The sequence below is a fragment of the Salvelinus fontinalis genome, chromosome 7 (assembly GCF_029448725.1).
Source record: "Salvelinus fontinalis isolate EN_2023a chromosome 7, ASM2944872v1, whole genome shotgun sequence".
NCBI lineage: Eukaryota > Metazoa > Chordata > Actinopteri > Salmoniformes > Salmonidae > Salvelinus > Salvelinus fontinalis.
This window is the reverse complement of record NC_074671.1, coordinates 23,353,785-23,380,269: the sequence shown is the minus strand read 5'-3', so window position 1 is coordinate 23,380,269 and position 26,485 is coordinate 23,353,785. Positions and strand designations below refer to the sequence as shown.

The 26,485-nt window shown below is 42.0% G+C and overlaps 1 protein-coding gene and 1 pseudogene across 9 annotated transcripts in view; one reads left to right on the top strand and one right to left on the bottom strand.

Annotated features, from left to right (window-relative positions):
- Positions 1-7,812, top strand: part of LOC129859250 (microtubule-associated protein 4) — a 111,168-nt gene extending 103,356 nt beyond the window's left edge. For 8 of the 9 annotated variants that reach the window (XM_055928770.1, XM_055928774.1, XM_055928769.1 and 5 more), the window contains 2 exons: positions 3,544-3,721; positions 4,039-4,165. In XM_055928770.1, the coding sequence (XP_055784745.1) occupies positions 3,544-3,721; positions 4,039-4,046 (186 nt within the window). In that variant the 3' untranslated portion in view covers positions 4,047-4,165. The other variant, XM_055928768.1, reaches the window with a different exon arrangement.
- Positions 7,813-18,332: 10,520 nt separating this feature from the next.
- Positions 18,333-24,640, bottom strand: LOC129859249 (myosin-6-like; annotated as a pseudogene).
- Positions 24,641-26,485: the final 1,845 nt, after the last annotated feature.

The following is a 26,485-nucleotide window of genomic DNA, read 5'->3' as shown; positions in this document are numbered from 1 at the left end:
AGGCCCAGCCTCAGCTACAGCACCATCTACAGCATGACTAGACCCAGCCTCAGCTACAGCACCATCTATAGCATGACTAGACCCAGCCTCAGCTACAGCACCATCTATAGCATGACTAGACCCAGCCTCATCTACAGCACCATCTATAGCAGGACTAGACCCAGCTTCATCTACACCACCATCTATAGCATGACTAGACCCAGCCTCATCTACACCACCATCTATAGCATGACTAGACCCAGCCTCAGCTACAGCACCATCTATAGCATGACTAGACCCAGCCTCATCTACACCACCATCTATAGCATGACTAGACCCAGCCTCAGCTACAGCACCATCTATAGCAGGACTAGACCCAGCCTCAGCTACACCACCATCTATAGCATGACTAGACCCAGCCTCAGCTACAGCACCATATATAGCAGGACTAGACCCAGCCTCAGCTGCAGCACCATCTATAGCATGACTAGACCCAGCCTCAGCTACAGCACCATCTATAGCATGACTAGACCCAGCCTCAGCTACAGCACCATCTATAGCATGACTAGACCCAGCCGCATCTACACCACCATCTATAGCATGACTAGACCCAGCCTCAGCTACACCACCATCTATAGCATGACTAGACCCAGCCTCAGCTACACCACCATCTATAGCATGACTAGACCCAGCCTCAGCTACACCACCATCTATAGCATGACTAGACCCAGCCTCATCTACACCACCATCTATAGCATGACTAGACCCAGCCTCAGCTACAGCACCATCTATTGCATGACTAGACCCATCACCATCTATAGCAGGACTAGACCCAGCTTCATCTACAGCATGACTAGACCCAGCCTCATCTACAGCACCATCTATTGCATGACTAGACCCAGCCTCAGCTACAGCACCATCTATAGCATGACTAGGCCCAGCCTCATCTACACCACCATCTATAACATGACTAGACCCAGCACCATCTATAGCATGACTACACCCAGCACCATCTATAGCATGACTAGACCCAGCTTCATCTACAGCATGACTAGACCCAGCCTCATCTACAGCACCATCTATAGCAGGACTAGACCCAGCCTCAGCTACAGCACCATCTATAGCATGACTAGACCCAGCACCATCTATAGCAGGACTAGACCCAGCACCATATATAGCAGGACAAGACCCAGCTTCATCTACAGCATGACTAGACCCAGCCTCATCTACAGCACCATCTATAGCAGGACTAGACCCAGCCTCAGCTACAGCACCATCTATAGCAGGACTAGACCCAGCCTCAGCTACACCACCATCTATAGCATGACTAGACCCAGCCTCAACTACAGCACCATCTATAGCATGACTAGACCCAGGCTCAGCTACAGCACCATCTATAGCAGGACTAGACCCAGCCTCATCTACACCACCATCTATAGCAGGACTAGACCCAGCTTCATCTACACCACCATCTATAGCAGGACTAGACCCAGCCTCAGCTACAGCACCATCTATAGCAGGACTAGACCCAGCTTCATCTACACCACCATCTATAGCAGGACTAGACCCAGCACCATCTATAGCAGGACTAGACCCAGCACCATCTATAGCATGACTAGACCCAGCCTCATCTACAGCACCATCTATAGCAGGACTATACCCAGCCTCAGCTACAGCACCATCTATAGCAGGACTAGACCCAGCTTCATCTACACCACTATCTATAGCAGGACTAGACCCAGCCTCAGCTACAGCACCATCTATAGCAGGACTAGACCCAGCACCATCTATAGCATGACTAGACCCAGCCTCATCTACAGCACTATCTATAGCAGGACTAGACCCAGCCTCATCTACAGCACCATCTATAGCATGACTAGACCCAGCCTCATCTACAGCACCATCTATAGCATGACTAGACCCAGCACCATCTATAGCAGGACTAGACCCAGCCTCATCTACAGCACCATCTATAGCAGGACTAGACCCAGCCTCATCTACACCACCATCTACAGCATGACTAGACCCAGCCTCATCTACAGCACCATCTATAGCATGACTAGACCCAGCCTCAGCTACACCACCATCTATAGCATGACTAGACCCAGCCTCAACTACAGCACCATCTATAGCATGACTAGACCCAGCCTCATCTACAGCACCATCTATAGCATGACTAGACCCAGCCTCATCTACAGCACCATCTATAGCATGACTAGACCCAGCCTCATCTATAGCAGGACTAGACCCAGCCCCATCTATAGCATGACTAGACCCAGCCCCATCTATAGCATGACTAGACCCAGCCTCATCTACAGCACCATCTATAGCATGACTAGACCCAGCCTCAGCTACAGCACCATCTATAGCATGACTAGACCCAGCCTCATCTATAGCAGGACTAGACCCAGCCCCATCTATAGAAGGACTAGACCCAGCCCCATCTATAGCATGACTAGACCCAGCCCCATCTATAGCAGGACTAGACCCAGCCTCAGCTACAGCATCATCTATAGCATGACCAAGGAAAGAATCAAGAAAATAAGTAAGGACAGAGCCCTCCACACGGCCTCTCAACTACAAAACACTCCCAGAGAGAGAGAGCGAGAGGGGCAATGCGGGGGAAAGCATAGCATTGCGTTTATCCATGTTTGTGCTCTTTCCTCACTGTGTTCATAACAACACTCAAATAATGAAGTCCATCTCAAATAATGAAGTCCGTCACATGACCAGCATCTCCATGGATGCACCGTTCATCTCCTCTGACACTGTGAATGAATATTGCTATTTCTGCATGCAATGCATACTGTACACAGTTGATAATGAACACACATGTTCTCAGTTGGTCCTCAATCACATTATTTGGACACATACTATATGACTATTTCAGAGATGTTATAAGATGCCTGCACATACAGTACCTTTCAGCTTGCACCAGCAGTATACGCAACACTTGCAGAATCCATGATAACATATTTATTTTGGTGCTCTCTATGGTTTAGGTATGCACATTTCTTTTGAATGAAAATGGTGATAAAACCCAGGATTTAATGGTGTGGGTGATGTGTAGTGTTGAAACACACACACGTTTACCAAACCATATAGCTCCCCCTGGATTTAGTCATTTATCCCTTCCCTTGTGGTCTTTTTGTGAACTAGAGACACGTGTTTTATGTACCCAGAGCTACTGGACACACAAGCCCCTGTCTAAAGATAACTATAATTATTATTATTAAAAAAAAAAAAAATCTGATGATTAAATATAGCTGAAGAATATATTCCACATCCAAAGCTAGCTCTCATCTAATATGTTTGAGTAAATATAGCTCTTTATTTTCCACAATATTTGATACCGTCAGACCACTGGTCCTGTTTTAGCTTTTATGATTTTCTACCATTTTTATTTCCAGCATTGAAGACATCCTCAACGCCTACCATGTTTTGTTTGAGTACGCTTGTAGTTAATATCCCATCTGTCCTACTGTACACACACTGCAACCCCTTTTTCCATTCTATTGCAACCACCCCACCCAATTGACACCCTGCTACTGTATGCATTTTTAGGCTGAGGGAGCCCAGGAGATGGCAGAAGAAAATGGGGCTCGCTCCAGTGATGCCTCAGCCAAGGTGCCAGGGCAGGCAAGCAGCCCCGCCCAGGAGAACGGAGTGAAGGAGGGTGCCCCTTGCGGAAGCCAGGGCATCCATGACCCCCAGGGCTTTGACTCGCGCATCCCTGAGACAAGTAAGTGTGCCGTCCAAACCGAACAGTCCCCTGCCTGTCCTCTCTCCACTAGGGCTGCGTCCCACTCCTCATTCTCTCAGACTCCTATCCCTTGATGTGAGCTGATATGAGGCCTCCCAAATACTGTCTGTCCTCAGTTTTCAACCCAAATATGCTTTATGGTTGTCTGGTCTGGAGAGGGGCCTTATGAAGGGGCAAGTTTGGATACAAAAGAAGCAGAGATGGTCTCTTATCTAAATGACTTTGAGACTTGCGTATTTATTTTGTGATTTACATGTCCCTGACCACCCCATTACCTTTGACTTCTTATTTTACAGGCTTCTAATTCTTCTTTGTGCTATCCCTCTACCCTCTTCATCTTAACCCCCTCAACATCTCCTATGTCCCCCACTCCTCTCTCCTCTCCTCTTTCCCATTCTTTCGGTCCCATTTCCACACTTCCTGCTGCAGATTGAGTCTTTCAAGCTCAACTTCCGCGAGAACGCCCGCTCTCGCACGGACCACGGCGCCGACATCATAACCTGGCCAGCCCCGGGAGACAACCCCTCACACCCACAACGCAGCATCTCTCTCAACGACTCCCTGACTTCTGCTGGCTACCCCCGCTAGCAGGACTCAGGTCATGACCCTCAATCCCACATCCAAACACCTCACTCATGTATCATTCTCTTACTACGCCTAAACCTGCGCTTACCTACCTACTGCTGTCCTGTGTTCCCATTGGATGAGCTGACATTGTACATACAGTAGACCAAGCTTCAAGCAGGTTGGGATAACATTGGGAGGGGAACGGCTTGCCATGTTAACTGTGAAGTCTAATTCATGTTTCCTCACCTCTCCAAGAGCATAACATGGCAGTTGCAGCGTACAGTAGCAAAAAATCAGTCTTATCCAGTATTACAGTACGTCCTAGTGCCGTTTTAGTGAGAGTAATCTACCAGGCATCGCCAGCCCTGAACACACCTGTTTGGTTCACATAGACACCCCCAATGGGAAACCTTCCTAGACTCACCTGTAGGTTATGTACGCAGACTAATATGTGTGTAGAGCCCTTTTACTTGTGAGCATGTAGGGCTGTGGTGTGTTCCCAATAACCATTGATTAATTTACTCACTATTCACCAACCATCCACTCACTCACTGCCTCACCTCCCTCCTCTCTCATATCCATGTACCCAGAGTCCAGACCCCTCTTTTTCACTGTCCAAGGGTTAAATATTTTTTTTTTTTAAAGAGCACTCACAAAATATTAGTAAACTAGTAGACTGTAGGCTATTTAACTCTCTTTAAATTGTGTGTTTGTGATGGTGTTTGATTGAATAATACTGTAACAATGCGCTGTGGCGTTCTGTTTACTTTTACATTAGTTTATTTTCCTCATCAGCTTAGTTTTAAGGTTTGTTTCATTGTTTTCTTCTTTCGTTTTATTTCTCGTGTAAGCAATACGGTGGATGGTCTCTTTACCAACAGGGCTCAGAAATCCTCTTGAATACACACACGTATATTTTTCTCGAAACAAAGGCACACAGTCATGAAGATGCGACTCCGTTTAGGGCTTTGGGTGTGACAAGGGAGATGAAGACGAAGACAGATGAAAAGGGAGACAGCGAACACTGAGGCGTAGTGACGTAAAAATGTGTCCCCTTCAGTGTGTTAAGACAACAATGTGATGTGTCAGAATAGTGCTGTCTAGGAAAGTTCAAGAGAGTAATAGAATGTTAAGATGAATTATGTGAAGGAAAGTGTCTCGGAGGTTGGTGGAGCGATGTGTCTTGTACTGTACGTGCCTCCTGTCCTGCTTACCTGAAACTGGGATGGGACTCGGGCTGGAAGCTCAAGCTGATGGACCCTTGTCCCTGGAGTGACACAGACAGACAGAATGTCATAGTTGAAAATGAAACCGCATGGTGGCACTGTAGTTTGATTAGGATTTAGAATAATCGTATTTTGTGACCAGTTCTGCTTGTTGTCCCATTTCAGCTGTTTTCTGAGGGTTCTGGTAAAGTGTTATTGACAGTTATAAGAGGTTCTGCTGAAGGACTTGTTGGAACATTATTAGAGGTTCTGCTGAAGGACTTGTTTTTGTCAGGCTGTTGGCAGTGGAACATTCAATGTGGCTTATTTTACTTGTAGCAATGTATCCAACAATTGCCTCCAATTGCCTTTTTAGTGCATGGCCAGGTAATATCATGCCCAGAGCAGAAAGCCTATGTGCATTATTACTTGCAGTGTTGTGGTTCAGTATATTTGTCCTTGGGGGCAAATAGTCGGTGTTGTATATTCTTTTTTTTTAACAGTGGGCAGGAAGAAAATTGGGGGCTGTCAATTTGATTCTAAATTCTATTGCAGTTTGGTATATTATATAATTCAGCTATAAGTTCGTCATGTTTTTTAAATGTGTTGAGCTCAAAATAAGGACAGTACACCAGGTACTCTTTTTGAGGAATGATTCCCCCCTAATTCACATCAAGATGTAGGCCTACTTTAATATCCTCTTAAATCAGAGATATGGAAACTATTAAAATGACCTTAAATTCTTGAAAATATTAAAGAGGGTTCACTGTGATGGTAATGTGTATTTGATGAAAGGTAAAGCTATCTCTCCACACACTGATTTACTCCCATTTTGTTCCTAGGATATCCATGAAATATTGTTTAAAAGAGGTTATAATAATGTTTTTAAATTAATCACAATCTATTGAGATGTGTGGAATAGGTTTAATACCCAGAGACAATAAAAGTCCATTTAAATGTTTTAATAAAATGGTCACTACATTTTATTGTTATCAACAAGATGTTATTTTAGAATTGGAGAGGTTTGTAGATATTGATATTTGAGCGGTTTTGTAGTACAGCAGTGACTGTTGTAAGAGGAACGGCTGCTGAGGTGGATCGTAGTATCACCTCTGGTGCCACGATCCTCATCTGATAGTGAAATGTCAATATTACCCCTGATCCTGACTTACCACACTGACTGGGATGTTCTCTCTGAGATTGCACACGGTTGTATATAAATAGATATTTTACTGTTTTATACACTTTCGCCACAGGAAGAAAAGACGATATGAAAACAACAATGATGGTAATAAGGATGTTAAGTACAGCTTTTATGTTAATGTCTTTAACAGTTTTAATAGTACGGGGTATCATTATTGTTATTGAGCAAGTCTGCCTTTTTTTACAAGAAAAGGGCAGCTGAAGTGGAAGAATGTTATTGAGATATAATGTTCTATAGATGCAACACTTTTGTATTTATCTTGTGTTCCCATAGCGACATGGTGGTTGGGTCAGTGGGGAGTGTTTGAGGGGTTATACGCATGGGAGGCATAATGAGGTCTGGTCCAGTTTGTGGATTGCTGTCTATTGAACAGTGTTTCTTTCACAAATTGTAAGAGTTTTGTTAACTTTCACATAACCTTTGTCCATCCCCACAACCCCAGTCTTAAGAAATGAAAATACTCTTATTTACAGGTAGACCTTCAGATGTGATTTTGACATTGTAGGATACAGTGACCTTCTTGCGTTGATTTGAAAACAAGATACGTGTAACCTGGAAGGGATTGAAACTAATGTGTAGAATTGCACTGTATAACATGCCATTGTGGTGCAGGGCTTCCTGTTAAAGCAGGAAGTGGGATTAGAAGTCAGGTCATATCTGTCATTTAGGAATATTGTTGCCCTTGCCCTACACGCACGCACACACAGAAACACACACACACACTCTGTCCTGGAGTGTCATGGAGACGTCCGCGCCCTAACACACCCTTATGTAAGACTAACAGTAGTTGTCAGGTTTGGCTTGTGTTAGAGCTCTCCAGTAATGCTACAATGAGCTCCATAGATCTGCTTCTACCGCTAGCGCACACCCAATGTGCAAGTGTACTCATAGAAAACACCTATTTAAGAGCATGCAGAAACAAATGGAATGTGTTCAGTAGACTTATGTCATTTGCAGAATTTGTCATTTGCAGAATTTGTTTTTTTGTTTTTCATTCATTTTGAATTTACATTTTTGGTTTGAAAGAAGTGTTTATTGTGATTAATTGTTAATTAGTGATGTGATTATTAAACATTAAAAAAAAAAATGTTTAAGATATTGTACTTGTCTTTTGATCAGTTACGTTATCCTCTCTGTCCTCTTTTAGACATAATATAAGCCACATGGCCTATAAGCCAGGTAACTGCCAAAATAACTGAAACACTTGAGTAAATGAGGTACACAAAGTATACTGAACAAAAATATAAACACAACATGTAAAGTGTTGGTCCCATGTTTCATGAGCTGAAATAAAAGATCCCTGAAATGTTCCATATGAAGAAAAAGCTTATTTATCTCGTTTTGTGCACAAATGTGTTTACATCCCTGTTAGTGAGCATTTAACACTTTGCCAAGATAATCCATTCACCTGACAGGTGTGGCATATCAAGAAGCTTATTAAACAGCATGATCATTACACAGTTGCACCTTGTGCTGGGGACAAAATGTCACTAAAATGTGCGGTTTTGTCACACAACACAATGCCACAGATGTCTCAAGTTGAGGGAGCGTGCAATTGACATGCTGACTTCATGAATGTTCACCAGAGCTGTTGCCAGAGAATTTAATATTCATTTCTCTACAATAAGCCCCCTCCAATGTTGTTTTAGAGAATTGGGCAGTATGTCCAACCGGCCTCACAACTGCAGACCACTTGTAACTACGCCAGCCCAGAACCTCCACGTCCAGCTGTTTAACCTGCGGGATCGTCTGAGACCAAGCCATCCGGACAGTTAATTATATTTCTGTCTGTAATAAAGCCCTTTTGTGGGGAAAACTCATTCTGATTGGCTGGGCCTTGCTCCCCAGTGGGTGGGCCTATGTCCTGCCAGGCCAACCCATGGCTGTGCCCCTGCCCAGTGATGTGAAAACCATAGATTAGGGCATAATTAATGTATTTCAATTAACTGATTTCCTTATACTGTATGAACTGTAACTCAGTAAAATCGTTGAAATTGTTACATTTTGCGTTTACATTTTTGTTCAGTATATATTGAAAGCAGGTGCTTCCACACAGGTGTGGTTCCTGAAAAGTGGCGATTTTAGCATGTAAATCTTGGTGGGGCAAATGCATGCCAGCAAAGCCACTACACAACATTTTATTAGACTTACAGTGCATTCAGAAAGTATTCAGACCCCTTGACTTTTTGTTATGGTACAGCCTTATTCTAAATTATTTTTTCCCCTCATAAATCTACACACTGCTTTTGCAACAGCTAATGGGGATCCTAATAAAATACCAAATACCCCATAATGACAGAGCGAAAACAGGTTTCTAGAATAAAAAATACTCTAAATTCAGCTCAGATGCATCCTGGTTCCATTGATCATCCTTTTGATTTTTCTACAACTTGATTGGAGTACACCAGTGGTAAAATTAATTGATTGGACATGATTTGGAAAAGCACACACCTGTCTATATAAGGTCCCAGAGTTGACAGTGCATGTCAGAGCAAAAACCAAGCCATAAGGTCGAAGGAATTGTCCGTAATTTTGGAACTACCAAGACTTACTTGACCTGGCAGCCCGATCAAACTGGGCAATCGGGGGAGAAGGACCTTGGTCAGGGAGGTGACCAAGGACCCGATGGTCATTCTGACAGAGCTCTAGAGTTCCTCTTTGGAGATGGGAGAAACTTCCAGAAGGACAACCATCTGGACAGCACTCCACCAATCAGGCCTTTATGGTAGAGTGACCAGACGAAAGCCACTCCTCAGTAAAAGGCACATGACAGCCCACTTGGAGTTTACCAAAAGGCACCTAAAGTACTCTTAGACCATGAGAAACAAGATTCTCTGGTCTGATGAAACCAAGATTGAACTTTTTGGCCTGAATTCCAAGCGTCATGTCTGGAGGAAACCTGGCACCATCCCTGCGGTGAGGCATGGTGGTGGCAGGATCATGCTGTGGGGATGTTTTTCAGCGTCCGGGACTGGGAGACTAATCAGGATCAAGGGAAAGATGAATGGAGCAAAGTACAGAGAGATCCTTGATGAAAACCTGCTCCAGAGCGCTCAGGACTTCAGACTGGGGTGAAGGTTCACCTTCCAACAGGCCACTAACCCTAAGCACACAGACAAGACAACGCAGGTGTGGCTTCAGGACAAGTCTCTGAATGTCTTTGAGTGGCCCAGCCAGAGCCCGGACTTGAACCTGATCGAACATCTCTGGAGAGACCTGGAAATAGCTGTGCACCGACGCTCCCCATCCAACTTGACAGAGCTTGAGAGGATCTGCATAGAAGAATGGGAGAAACTCCGCAAATACATGTGTACCAAGAATGTAGTGTCATACCCAAGAAGACTCAAGGCTGTAATTGCTGCCAAAGGTGCTTCAACAAAGTACCGCATAAAGGCTCTGAATACTTATGTACAGTACCAGTCAAAGGTTTGGACAGACCTACTCATTCAATGTTTTTTCTTTATTTTTACGATTTTCTACATTGTGGAATAGTGAATACATCAAAACTATGAAATAACACATATGGAATCATGTAGTAAACAAAAAAGTATTTCTTCATAGTAGCCACTATTTGCCTTGACAGCTTTGCACACTCTTTGTATTCTCTCAACCAGCTCTATAACCTGGAATGCATTTCAATTAACAGGTGTGCCTTGTTCAAAGTTAATTTGTGCAATTTCTGTCCTTAATGCATTTGAGCCAATCAGTTGTGTTGTGACAAGGAAGGGGTGGTATACAGACGATAGCTCTATTTGGTAAAAGACCAACTCCATATTATGGCAAGAACAGCTCAAATAAGCGAAGAGAATCGACAGTCCATCATTACTTTAAGACATGAAGGTCAGTCAATCTGGAAAATTTGGAGAACTTTGAAAGTTTCTTCAAGTGCAGTCATAAAAACCATCAAGTGCTATGATGGAACTGGCTCTCATGAGGACCGCCAAAGGAAAGGAAGACCCAGAGTTACTCCTGCTGCAGAGGATAAGTTCATTAGAGTTACAGTACCAGCCTCAGAAATTGCAGCCCAAATAAATGCTTCACAGAGTTCAAGTAACAGACACATCTCAACCTCAACTCTTCAGAGGAGACTACGTGAATCAGGCCTTTATGGTCGAATTGCTGCAAAGAAAACACTACTTAAGGACACCAATAAGAAGAAGAGATTTGCTTAGGCCAAGAAACACGAGCAATTGACATTAGACCGGTGGAAATCTGGGTCTGAGTCCAAATTTGAGATTTTTGGTTCCAACGCCGTGTCTTTGTGAGACGCAGAGTAGGTGAACGGATGATCTTTGCATGTCTGGTTCCCACCGTGAAGCATGGAGGAGGTGTGATGGTGTGTGTGTGCTTTGCTGTTGACACTATCTGTGATTTATTTAGAATTCAAGGCACATTTAACCAGCATGGCTACCAAAACATTCTGCAGCGATACGCCATCCCATCTGGTTTGCGCTTAGTGGGTCTATCATTTGCTTTTCAACAGGACAATGACCCAAAACACACCTCCAGGCTGTGTAAGGGCTATTTGACCAAGAAGGAGAGTGATGGTGCTGCATCAGATGACTTGGCCTCCACAATCACCCGACCTCAACCAAATTGAGATGTAAGGGTCGACGTTTTTATGTCTTCACTATTATTCTACAATGTAGAAAATAGTAGAAAATAAAGAAAAACCCTTGAATGAGTAGGTGTGTCCAAACTTTTGACTGGTACTGTAAATGTGATATTTCATTTTTTTATTTTTTATTTTATTTTTATTAGCAGACATTTCTAAAAAACAGTTTTTGCTTTGTCATCTTGGGGTATTGTGTGTAGGTTGATGAGGGGAAAAAACTATTTAATGAATTATAGAATAAGGCTATAAGGTCACAAAATGTGGAAAGGTCAAAGGGTCTGAATACTTTCCGATTGCACTGTATGTGGTCTGAAAAGGAAGGAAAATACAATCATGAGGATCCACTTTTATAGACAATATACCACTGCACAGAAAACGCATTGCTCAAACAAAACAACACGCGCAATATCAACTGGAATTACATGGGCATATTACTGAACTTTTTGTTGGCAAAAAAATACTTGAATGGGAAGAGACTGTCACTGGCAAACATGGTTACAGACCCAACATGTTAGGGCTGTCGTTCTCCTCTTCCTCAGACGAGGAGAGGAGAGAAAGATCAGTGGACCAATACGCAGCATTCGGGAAATAAGCCATCTTTTATTTGACACGATGGCAACACGAAAACAAACACTTTCAAAATTACAAAAACAAGAAAACGACGTAGACGAAAAAACCTGAACATGAACTTACAAAACTAACGTAAAACTCACGGACAGGAACAGACTACATCAAAACGAAACGAACAACCAAACAGTCCCGTATGGTACATACATATACGAACACGGAAGACAATCACCCACAAACAAACAGTGAGAACACCCTACCTAAATATGACTCTTAATTAGAGGAAAACGCAAAACACCTGCCTCTAATTAAGAGCCATACCAGGCAACCAAAACCAACATAGAAACAGAAAACATAGACTGCCCACCCAAAACACACGCCCTGACCATAAACACATACAAAAACAACATAAAACAGGTCAGGAACGTTACACAACATCATGATAAATAACAGGGGCATATAAGCAGACAATGAAAGCTCTTACAATATTCGATAATGCCATTTCTCTAAAGCAGGCTATAGGCTACATGTGCACCACCAAAAACACTAGGCTACATTCTGAGGAGGAGAGGGACCACATTTTTAGTGTGCGACACATAGGCTACTAACAGGTACACAATATACACTTAGCATTACTTTCTTAGCTACTGTATACATATCTTCCTGGCATATTACATCATTTATGCAGCAGACATATTTTTGGGACTCACAGTTGTTGTGCTGTACTCACTTGGTGGTGTGGCGGTCCTTCTTGTGGGCAAACTTTGTCATCAAATCGTGTCATCAAAGTCTGGCATTCTCTGGATTTATGGTGCTTTCAAAACAACTGGGAACTCGGAAAAAAACAAGGTCGAATCATGACATCAGTGATTTTCAGACACAATGGCTTCAAGTGATTCCTCTCATCAACACGAATTTGACAATGGAGTATCTATTAGCTACATGGTGACATTCAACCATTCATGTTTCTTTTGTTATATATATTTTTATTCAAGTTTTACAAAATGTTCATCAATGTAAGTACAAAGATTTTACCATATCCCAACTGCCCTGCCTCCACACAACACATCCACCAAACTTGCTTGGACTGGATAGCATTATATTGATGACTGTACCTTATATGTAATGACTACTGGAAATACATTTTTTTTATTTTTACATTTACATTTTTTTGTCATTTAGCAGACGCTCTTATCCAGAGCGACTTACAGTAGAGTGCATACATTTTATTACATTTTTTACATACTGAGACAAGGATATCCCTACTGGCCAAACAGTTGCAATTTTCTAACAAATGTATCATTGGAACCCGTGAGAGAATACTTCATTTTCTCAAGCTTTGGGAAGAACATTACATCGTTGAGCCATTGAGAAGTAGAGGGGGGGTGAGCAGACTTCCACTGGAGAAGAATTCTATGCCGAGCTGATAAGGATGTAAAAGCAACAATATCGGCATGTTGGCATGTTTTGGGTCCAAGGAGGACAAGTCTTCTGGAATACCAAAAACAGCTACCAGGGGACATGGCTGCAGGTTAATTTCAAGCACCTCATATACATTTTTAAAAATCGAATACCAGTAATTTTGTAGTTTAGAGCATTGAATGAACATGTGACAAAGGTCACATGGTGAGACATGACATCTATCACACTCATCATTTACATATATTTCAGAGAATCTGGATTTGGAAAAATGCACTGTATGTTAAACTTTAAATTGTATGAGACCAAGACAAATCGCCTCATCCCACTTCAGTATAAATTCAACACCCATTTCCCGTTGCCAAGCAGATTTAGTTTTGTTGGTGGAGTGTTTGTCATATGACATAATACACAAATAGATCTGAGAAATGACTGCTTTCTGTTGAAGTAAGCGTCGATATGCCATCCCAGGATTGGCAAGGGAGTGGAGAAGGGTAGCCAGAAAATTGGGAGGAGACACAATGCCTAATCTGAAGGTAACGGAAAAAGTGAGATGGAGGCAAATAGTATTTAGAGGCCAGGTTGGGAAAACTAGAAAAAATTCCATTTACATGTCTTGGAAGGACTTAATACCTTTCATTGTCCAGTAAGAGAAAACATGATCTATTAGGGAAGCGGGGAATAAGTGATTCTTATCAATAGGACATATAGTAGATGCAGAGGAGAAAATGCTGTCGAAACTGGTACCAAATCTTAAAACTTCACTAGGGTAGGGGGCAGCATTCGGAATTTTGGATGAAAAGCATGCCCAAATTAAACTGCATGCTACTCAGGCCCAGAAGCTAGGATATGCATATAATTAGTAGATTTGGATAGAAAACACTCTAAGGTTTCCAAAAGTGTTAAAATAATGTCTGTGAGTATAACAGAACTGATATGGCAGGCAAATATCCGAGGAAAATCCAACCAGGAAGTACTATTATTTTGAAAGGCTGTTTTTCCATTGAAAGCCTATCCAACATACAAAGACTTAGGACCCAGTTCACGAGCTCTATGGCTTCCTCTACATGTGGCCAGTCTTTAGGCATTGTTTCAGGCTTTTACTCTGAAAAATGAGGGAGATACAGCACTTTCAATGAGAGGCGAGGGGAAATTTGCAGACATCAGCCATGCGCCTGATCGGGAACGCGCCTTTCTTGTTTCTCCTTTCCTATTGACGAAGCTTTTGTCCGGGTTGAAATATTATTGATTATTTATGACAAAAACAACCGGAGGAATGATTTTAAACATCGTTTGGCATCTTTCTACTAACTTTTATTGTATTTTTAAAAAAAAAACTTTGTCTGGACTTGCATGTGGAACCGGTGCTGTCCTGCACCGCTGTAACTCTGTGTTGTGTGTGGTTGATTGAGACTATAGACGTGGACTTTGGAGATCAGATAGTTTTAATCAAGCAGAATCCTGCATTCGCATCTCCAAATCATAGAAACACTTTGTTGAGGTCTTCTTCTCCCCACTAACACTAACTCTGTAGGAGACTGATAATGCTGAAGAAGGGCACCTGCTTCCAAAAGTCTCTGCTCCGCATGTTCACTCAATGTACAGGCCATAGATCCAGTGTCAAGCATGCCCTTAAGCTGCACTTTCCCATGTACAAACACAGAGGTGTAAAACAAATCTGAAAAAGCCTCAACCTCTTGTGAACCTAACATAACAATTTTCTCTCCTTCTTTCGCGTCAGAGCACAAAACCTCAAACGTTTTCTCGAGATCATCAGATTCTTTCTTGGGGGTAGACAGTTGAACACCCACATTTCCCCCCTTCACCTGTGGGCGTGTCAGTTTAACGGCTGCTGCTGTGGTGGTGAGTTTCTCTGCTGTTGTGGTGGGCGTCTCTCACCACAATAGCTTTCCCCCTGTTTTGGACAATTTGACTTCCAATGATCTGGGGAAAAGCACCAGAGGCACAGGTTCTCATGTCTACAGTGCATCACAGTGGACTGATATGTTGAGCCACAAACCCTGCATTCCCTACGCCTGAAGAGTTGGGCGGGGAAAGATGGTGCCTTGGCAGGGGCTGTGAAACCATAACAGGTTGTATGCTCTTCTCTAAGGTACGTTCAAGCAGGTGAATGAGTCACTCGATACTTGCACTCTGCCCATCTTGTTTGGCACTTGATGTGAGAGAAGTGTCACCGCACACACCAGCATTGACCCCGCCTTCAAACAGAGTTATCTGGGGATGTACTGTTACTTGCTTTGAGGATACAGTGGTAGATTGACACATGGTGGCCTTCCTGCGGCCTTCATGTTCATAGATTCTCTCCTGTACTTCACTCGCAGTCCATTTCTCAGCAGACTTGTATTGGAATACTGCTGCCAGTTTGGGGTCAGGGCAGTATGTTACAAACATCCTAACGACATCGGAGCTGTCAATCTTCTTACCTTGTCTGTTAAGGCCCTCGTCAGCGACATCTACGGCCTTGCTCAATCGAACCCAATACTCCATAACAGCCTAATTGTAAAAATCAGCCAAAGGCATGCATGAATAGGCCAATTCGCTGAAATTCTGTTTCAGAATGTCAAATACAATTTCTGGCTTCTCTGTAGGATCAACAGTTGTCTCATTGCGTAAATGTATCTTTACCATGTCTCTTGCTTTGCCAAATAATCGACTAATCATCTCATCTGATTGTTCCCCAACAGGACATCCCTTCCTCAAGTATATTCTCATCATCTCCTCCCATTCATGAATGGAGCATTTGTCTGTACCATCTCCTCTATATGTAAGAGGTTCCTTTATGTCTGATTGCATGATGAACTTCATTTTACTGAGGTCTACATATCCCACTGACTCTGAATGATGATCACTTATATTTTCTGTACTTACTGGTGGCTCATAAGTACTGGACCTGCCACTCTGTAGTTCTTCCCTAATGGAGCTCCCTCCCAGCAGTGAATTTGGGTTCATTACCATTATAAGATGCCATGCCACTAAACCACTAATGTTACGTTAAAATGTCTGTTGATGAACACACTTCTATCTTAGTTAACTATAAACAGCGCTCTCAATACATCGTTGTCAGAAAAAAAATAAACAGGAAAGAAAAGACTGCAGTTCCCCTTTTTGCCACAAGGCGGCAAGAGTACCTCAATGATGTAATTAGTCTCTAGAGCAGCAGCGCCGCGGTGATTGAGCTGACGTCGATCAACGATGAATCCGGGTCTAGAAGGCACCAATGTAACCGGTGCTGTACTGCACCGCTATAACTCTGCGTTGTGTGTGGTTGATTGAGACTATAGACGTGGACATTGGGGATCAGATAGTTTTAATCAAGCAGAATTCACTCGCTGCATCCTGCATCTGCATCCAAAAGAAAATAAAACATTTGTAGAGCACATATGTTCTGCGAATCGTTGCCTCTTGCTCTCATAGTGCATCAAAATTATTTTTGAATACAAAAATTAGTACAGCCTCTCCTTATTATACATAACATATTTTACATAGATAAAACCACATGCCTGCATCCAAAAGAAAATAAAACATTTGTAGAGCACATATGTTCTGCAAATCGTCACCTCTTTCTACAACAGATGCACAATACAAGGGACTGGGATCATTTGGGGAGCTAGCCATAGTTCACACATACACATGCTAATACCTTAGCTAGCTATTAACCACATGTTGAATTCAGAATGTTGATATCATCCTAAAAAGTACATTTACAAGTGCATCTTAACAATACCATTCCCTTATGAGTAACCTCTAAATATACAACATTATTCATGAACAAAACACTGTGTATGACTCTGTGCTTAAAATAATCAAACTTTTCTGAAGACGACCTACCTCTTATAGTGCATCAAAATGATTTGAGCACGAGCACACAGGGCATAACGTAAGTACACACTCCCATACTCTCAGGATGCAGGCATGCATAATAACAAATCAACATGACATATTAATGTAACGACCCGGTATTGTGTTCTGTGTTTGTGGGTGTGTTATTGTTCTCATGGCTACTAGCAGGGGTTGAATATGTCAGGACAGATGGAAAGGTTGGGGGGGTATGATGGGTAATACCGCGGGATTTGGAAATGCATAAATAGGGATTACTGTCTCATTGTTCTCTCTCTTCTGTTCGTGCCTTGATCTGTTCCTATGAGAGTGACTCTTGACCCGACAGGGTAACATTGTGTACGTTCTGCATTTAGCGGCGTGGGTTGTGGCCGGAACAATAGCCCAGTTTATGAATAAACCTGTGTTCTGACCTGCACACCTAGAGTCCGTCTCTTTTCCCTTTATGACCCAGCCGGGTCATTACATTAATATATGAACCTGGTGAAATTCACACAGTACTTTAACAACTGTTACACAGAGTGTGCATTCGGATTACTGGACAAAACGCGAACAAAAATGAGGTTTTTGGTCATAAAGAGGGAAATTATCGAACAAAACTAACATTTATTGTCTAACATGCAGACCTGGGAGTGCCACCAGATGAAGATCAAAGGTTAGTGATTCATTTTATCTCTATTTCTGCTTTTTGTGATGTATGCTGTATGCTTTTTAAATGGCTGTATGCTTTTTGAAATCAGACACTGTGGCTGGATTAACGAGAAGTTTATCTTTAAAATGGTGTATAATACTTGTATGTTTGAGGAATTTTAATTAAGAGATTTGTTGTTTTGAATTTGGCGCCCTGCAATTTCACTGACTGTTGGTTAGGTGAAACACTAGCGTCCCACTTGTACCAGAGAGGTTAAGTGTGTAAAGCACTACAGGATTGCCAGTATAGCGAGAGTGGGACGCTGGGAGAGAAGGCCAGAGTAAAGCAAGAAGAGATGCAGAAATACAAGAATGTGCCTCTAGGTGGCACCATAGGGTATCTGGATCATGTAACCAGAATGGCAATTTCTGAAAGTTTGCTGCCCAGTAATAGCATAAAAAGTGCAATCCCTCCACTAACTACTGACTCTGGGTACCTTTCCCCCCAAGATAAATGTGGTAACAGCCTGATTGATTGACTTAAAAAAAAAACTTTGGTAAAAACAATGGGATAGATTGAAAGATAAAGGGATTTGGGTAAACTGTTCATTTTTACAGTATAAATGCTTCTTATAAGTGATAGTGGTAAGCTACTGTAACCCATCTCTGAAAATCAGATTTCATTTACGTAAGGATGACACATCCCCTTGACTAGGTCAGCAGAGTTCAGGCCCATCAGATAAGCAGCTGTTGTCAATATCTGGGAAGGCAAAGTTTTACGATTGAAAGATTTTTTGATTTTTCAAATACTATTTTATAATGAAGTGAGAGGTTTTAAATCCTCAGCACTACTCCCTCACTGCCATCTGCCTCTGCTTGCTCCTCCCGCTGCTTATTCTTGAACTTCATGTTCCCGTAGTGCATGATTGCACCAGTCAGCTTATACATGCCATTAATCTCTTCTTGGGCAAATCCAAGCACATTAAAAGGCATCCTAGTTCCAAATGGAAGGTAATTGTTTTGCATTGGAGAAGGGGTTGGACTATTATTGCATATACAGTATATAGATATATTACTCACATCAGTAACCATTAGCTCATCTGCATCATTGGGGCGGCAGGTTGGAATAGTAACCGAAAGGTTGCAAGATTGAATCCCCGATCTGACAAGGTAAAAATCTGTTGTTCTGCCCCTGAACAAGGCAGTTAACCCACTGTTCCTAGGCCGTCATTGAAAATAAGAATTTGTTCTTAACTGACTTGCCTAGTTAAATAAATAAACAATTAATTAATTAATGGAGGTTACAGCAATCTCTCCTTGGGAGAACTTCAACAAACATTTCTCAATGGCTGGCCATGCCTTCCTCCTGGCGACTCCAACCTTGGCCAACAGCCCCGCCCCCCCCCGCTGCTACTCGCCCAAGCCTCCCCAGCTTCTCCTTTACCCATATCCAGATAGCAGATGTTCTGAAAGAGCTGGAAAACCTGGACCCATACAAATCAGCTGGGCTTGACAATCTGGACCCCCTATTTCTGAAACTGTCCGCCGCCATTGTCGCACCCCCTATTACCAGCCTGTTCAACCTCTCCTTCGTATCATCTGAGATCCCCAAGGATTGGAAAGCTGCCGCGGTCATCCCCCTCTTCAAAGGGGGAGACACCCTGGACCCAAACTGTTACAGACCTATATCCATCCTGCCCTGCCTATCTAAGGTCTTCGAAAGCCAAGTCAACAAACAGATCACTGACCATCTCGAATCCCACCGTACCTTCTCCGCTGTGCAATCCGGTTTCCGAGCCGGTCACGGGTGCACCTCAGCCACGCTCAAAATACTAAACGATATCATAACCGCCATCGATAAAAGACATTACTGTGCAGCCGTAATGACCTGGCCAAGGCTTTCGACTCTGTCAATCACCATATTCTTATCGGCAGACTCAATAGCCTCGGTTTTTCTAATGACTGCCTTGCCTGGTTCACCAACTACTTTGCAGACAGAGTTCAGTGTGTCAAATCGGAGGGCATGTTGTCCGGTCCTCTGGCAGTCTCTATGGGGGTACCACAGGGTTCAATTCTCGGGCCGACTCTTTTCTCTGTATACATCAATGATGTTGCTCTTGCTGCGGGCGATTCCCTGATCCACCTCTACGCAGACGACACCATTCTGTATACTTCCGGCCCTTCCTTGGACACTGTGCTATCTAACCTCCAAACGAGCTTCAATGCCATACAACACTCCTTCCGTGGCCTCCAACTGCTCTTAAACGCTAGTAAAACCAAATGCATGCTTTTCAACCGTTCGCTGCCTGCACCCGCACGCCCGACTAGCATCACCACCCTGGACGGTTCCGACCTAGAATATGTGGACATCTATAAGTACCTAGGTGTCTAGCTAGACTGCAAACTCTCCTTCCAGACTCATATCAAACATCTCCAATCCAAAATCAAATCTAGAGTCGGCTTTCTATTCCGCAACAAAGCCTCCTTCACTCACGCCGCCAAACTTACCCTAGTAAAACTGACTATCCTACCGATCCTCGACTTCGGCGATGTCATCTACAAAATAGCTTCCAATACTCTACTCAGCAAACTGGATGCAGTTTATCACAGTGCCATCCGTTTTGTTACTAAAGCACCTTATACGACCCACCACTGCAACCTGTATGCCCTAGTCGGCTGGCCCTCGCTACATGTTCATCGTCAGACCCACTGGCTCCAGGTCATCTACAAGGCTATGCTAGGTAAAGTGCCGCCTTATCTCAGTTCACTGGTCACGATGGCTACACCCACCCGTAGCACGCGCTCCAGCAGGTGTATCTCACTGATCATCCCTAAAGCCAAAACCTCATTTGGACGCCTTTCCTTCCAGTTCTCTCCTGCCTGCGACTGGAACGAATTGCAAAAATCTCTGAAGTTGGAGACTTTTATCTCCCTCAACAACTTTAAAAATCTGCTATCTGAGCAGCTAACCGATCGCTGCAGCTGTACATAGTCCATCTGTAAACTACCCACCGAATTTACCTACCTCACCCCCCATACTGCTTTTATTTATTTACTTTTCTGCTCTTTTGCACACCAGTATCTCTTCTTGCACATGATCATCTGATGATTTATCACTCCAGTGTTAATCTGCTAAATTGTAATTATTCGATTTATTGCCTACCTCATGCCTTTTGCACACATTGTATATAGATTCTCTTTTTTTCTACCATGTTATTGACTTGTTTATTGTTTACTCCATGTGTAACTCTGTGTTGTTGTCTGTTCACACTGCTATGCTTTATCTTGGCCAGGTCGCAGTTGCAAATGAGAACTTGTTCTCAACTAGCCTACCTGGTTAAATAAAGGTGAAATAAAATAAAAATAAAAAAATAAAAAAGATGAAGGTGTAGTCATAGGGATTGCTGCTGATGAGTAGCATCTCTGAAAAGAATTGAACAGCTCAGTTTAATTTGTGTTCATGCTGTGATATAGGTCAAAACAAGATACACTCACTATTAGGATTGGGGTCAATTTGAAAATTGCTATTGTGTTATATTATAAATAGATGACAAATTAGCCATAAAGCCATAATCAAGTTTCGAAAAACTGCAGCTGGAGATTGATTTGTGTGCTTCCAATTTCAGTGTTGCGTACTTTCATGGAAAGTAAATAATTTCAGCTTTCTTATGAAAAAGGAAATAAATCATAATTCACGCTACATTGTGCTGTGCGTAAAACACTGGGGGAATCGAGGAAGCACAATGCCTGGGTTGGCTGTGCTGCACCATAACAATTTTATTGGATTTCATCAGAAATGTTCAGTTGAATCCAGAATTGACCTCAACCCTACTCAGTTTGATGATTCAATACTCACCCAGAGGTTCTGCTTTCTTTTGTGACAGGATCTGGTAGAAGATGTGATAGTCTCTCTCAGCCTTGAGCTGGAAAGTGACACGTGATTCTCCAGAAGATCTGAACAGTATGGAAAAGTGCTTTTAGAATATGTGTTTCCTGTCAAAGAGATCTGTTCAACCCTGAGCATATTTAGTACTGTACTCACTCAAGTCTGTGTTAGCAGACGAAAGCTTCCCAATGGCTTCAAAATGAATGAGGATGAATTTACCCTGTAAATTAATGTAATTTCATAAATTAATGACCACAGGAGATCTGGGTTCAAGTAGTGTTTGTTTTCTTTTTGAATATCTTAGGTGCGCTTGATTGAGCGTGCATGGTGTAATCAAACACTGAACGTATTTGAAATGAAACAATACTTTTTAAACCCAGGTTTGGTGCACAGACAGTCTCAAAAGGGAGGATTAGCTGATGGACCTGAGGAAGATTGACTAACGTCATGACATCAACTAATGGTTATGCAATTCAAATGCAGAAGATAACATATAAGAATGATATTTGACAAACAAACAAGACCGAACTTACAAATCGGGAGGAGTTGTCATTCCTGATGGTCTTGGCATTACCAAAAGCCTCCAGGGCAGGATTGGCCTGGATGATTTGATCCTCCAGGGTCCCCTACAACCCAACAACCACACAGTGTTAAAATGCAGTAATAAAAATCAATACTGTACAAACAAATATTGGATTTTGTCAACATACTGTATGTCCATCCAGCCATGAAGAATGTTTAATTTAGGATCGATAATAAAGAACATTTGCATAATTATTTACCTTTTTTTCTTCTGCTCCACTTTTCTTTCCGCTAACAGCAGCAATGCTGGCGAAATACTGGATGACTCTCTTGGTGTTAACAGTCTTTCCAGCACCGGATTCTCCACTGGGATTTAAAATACAAATGTTGATGTCTCAGAATTTCTCTTAACTTTAAATAGCCTCAAATGGATATAGCCTTTGGTTGATGTACTTACGTGATAAGGACAGACTGATTTTCCCTGTCTGTTGAAAGAGAAGTATCAGTAAATGTGACATTATCCAAATATCATTTGATTTATATAGATGAAAAGGAAAAGTTATATTTTACCTGACAACATGTACTGGCATTGTCAGAGATGGAGAAGATGTGAGGATGAGCTTCTGTCCTCTTCTTGCCTCTGTATTGTGGTGGCATATTTCTGCTTTACCAAATGAGGAGAGTTACAAACTACACACCAGTCAGAGATATACTTAAACTACATCTTTAATAATAATAATAAGCTTTGCAATAGCATTTGACTTTCAACAAATCACTATTTCTAATGAACCGTAGAGAAGTGACTACAGAAAAAAACAAAGATATTTTATAGCCAAGATACACCCCTCTCAACTTACACTGATGAACCACAGATCTTAGGAACAGTACACAAAGATTAAGATTTGTATGAAAGATATCTATAAAACATAGCAGAGAGTTACTGCTGTGTCAACAGTTCTCATTGTAAAAACCAGTGTCTGGCCCCCTTACTCCAAAAGGGAACCGTCTCTCCCTGGTACGGCATAGAACAGAACCATTAGCACATCCAAGGGCATATATCAATTGTCAACTCCCATCTCAAGTAAACCCCTTCTTGACACCACTCCTGGACAAGCTCACTGAGGGGAGTGAGCCTCTAGGTCATACACTATCCCAGGATAAGTGTAAGATCAGAGAGGACATACAATGTTTCCAGACACTGCCCTACACCTCCCCCCAATAGGAAAAGGAGGGAGTGACTGGCGCACACATTGTAGAGACAAGTAATTGGTTCCCCATTAATCACGCCATCCCTTCACATGATTTAAGAATAGGTAAAGACACATTCACATATGAAGACAATGTTCCATTCTGTCCTCTTCCCTTTCTGATATTCTGCATAGCACCAGGGACATGTGAAAGACAAGCCTGACTTCTCCCCTCGCTGGGCCCCAGGTGACTGAGCCCCAGCTGAGGGAAAAGTGCAACTGCCTACCCTATCGTCCAAAAGAATACATTCTAATGACAAGTATCTCACATAAGCATATTATGCAAATAAAACATCTTAATTAATTATGTTACCCAACTAATTCTGATTCATCCGCCACAGTATGCATTGACAACAGACTGATCGTACACTGGCAGCCACTTGTATGGGTTGACAGTGACACAGAAAAGCCCTGACTAGGTCTGTCGAAGACAAGGAAGATTCATATTTAGTTTAAATCATTTGAATGAATGATTAATTTAATGGAGATAATAGCAGACAGGTCATTGCTTACGTAGATCATCCAGGCTGCGTAATGCTCTTTGAGGTTAAACAGCACAGCGGGCTCGTGCAGGATGGTGAACATCGCCATGTCCTCAATTTTATCAAACTTTGGCGGGTTCTGGGGGTGGACGTCGTCCTCCTTCACAGTAACAGTCTGAAAGAAGTACAAATTAAATTGTTTTGTTTCATTTTCAAGATGCAGAGGTTTTCTCATCCTAATTTGAGATTACTGTACACACAACATTGAATTTTCACATACATCCATTTACATGAAAGTTAGAGATCTCAAGTTAGGATTCTTCTTTTTGTTGTCTCTTGTGAGAATAATTTTTATATTAATCAATAAAGCACATAACTCAATTCACTTTATAACAAATGTTTAATCAATCATAGTTATCCAAGTAGGAGAATGTAATATCTAATGATTTTCCAGGTCATATTTTTTTTAGAAATGCTCTTCACCAAACTATTTACCTTTCCAAACTCCGTATCAGCGGTGACTTTAGCCCCATCTCTGCTGGTGATTGTGGCCTTGACGTATTCAACCTCAGGGTCAGGCACATAGCACTCTCTCTTTATGTCAAAGGGTCTAGTCTGGCATTCCATACGCTCCTTGTCTGACTTACGCAGAAAGGACGCTGCGGCGCCAAACTCTGCCATCAAACTGTCCCCCATTCTTAAACCTGTAAAGGCAGGAACAGAGCATTGAATACATACAGTGCCTTCAGAAAGCATTCATATCCTTTGACTTATTCCAAATTTTGTTTTTTTCAGTCGCAATTCAAAATGGATGAAATTGATTTTTTTCTCTCTCAACCATCTACACACAACACCCCATCATGATAACGTGAAAACATGTTTTTAGAAATGTTTGCAAATGTATTGAAAATTAAATCTGAAAATACTGTATCTCATTTAAATAAGTATTAACACAACCGAGCCAATACTTTGTAGAAACACCTTTGGCAGCATTTTCAGGTCTGAGTCTTTGCAATATTTGCCCATTATTATTTTCTAAATTCTTCAGGCTCTGTCAAATTGGTTGTTGATCATTGCTACGCAACCATTTTCAGGTCTTACCAATAGATTTTCAAGTAGATTTTGGTCAAAACTGTAACTCGGCCAGGAACATTCACTGTCTTGGGAAGCAAATCCAGTTTAGATTTTGCATTTTGTTTTAGGATTTTGTCCTGCAGAAAGGTGCGTTTGTCTCCCAGTGTCAGTTGCAAAGCAGACTGAACCAGGTTTTTTTTCTAGGATTTTGCCTGTGCTTAGCTCTATTACATGTATTTATATCCTATAAGACTCCTTAGTCCTTGCTTATAACAAGCATACCAATAACATGATGCAGCCACCACCATGCTTGAAAATATTAAGAGTGGTATTCAGTGATGTGTTATGTTTGTTGCCCCAAACATAACTCTTGTATTCAGGACATAAAGCGAATTTCTTTGCCAAATGTTTTACAGTTTTACTTTAGTGCCTTATTGCAAACAGGATGCATGTTTTGGAATATTTGTTATTCTGTACAGGCTTTCTTCTTTTCACTCCGTCATGTATTGTGGATTGTCTACAATGTTGTTGACCCATCCTCAGTTCTCCTATTGCAGCCATTAAACTATAACTGTTTTAAAGTTACCATTGGCCTCATGGTGAAATCCCAGAGTGGTTTCCTTCCTCTCTGGCAACTGAGTTAGGAAGGATACCTGTATCTTTGTAGTGACTGGGTGTACTAATACAACATCCAAAGTGTCATTAATAAATTCACCATGGTGAAAAGGACATTTTATTTTTACCCATCTAACAATAGGTGCCCTAATTTGCACGGCATTAGAAATCCTCCCTGCTCTTGGTGGTTGAATCTGTGTTTCAAATTCACTGCTCGATTGAGGGACCTTACAGATAGATAATTGTATGTGTGGGGTACAGAGATGAGGTAGTAATTTCAAAATCATGTTAAACCCTATTACTGCACACAGAGTGAGTCCATGCAACTTATTATCTAACTTGTTCAGCAACTGTTTATTCCTGAACTCATTTAGGCCTGCAATAACAAAGTGGTTGAATACTTATTGACTCAAGACATTTCAGCATTACATTTTTTTATAATTTGTAAAAAATATCTAAAAACATGATTCCACTTTGAATTATTGTCACGATCGTGTGGAGGATTGACGGACCAAAACGCAGCTTTAGGAAAATAAGCCATCTCCTTTTTATTAACGAAGAAGGCAAACGAAACAAAAAACACTAAACAAAACAAGAAAACGATCGTGAAGCTAAACAACGATGTGCACACACTGGCTACAAACGTATCACATAGACAACTACTCACCACAAATGAAAGCCTATGGCTACCCTAAATATGGCTCCCAATCAGAGACAACCGAAATCAGCTGTCTCTAATTGGGAACTCATTCAGGCAACCATAGATTCTCCTAGACAACTAAACATACATAGACAACGCTAGACACATGTACTCAACACAAACCCATATACTACACCCAACAACCCCTTTAC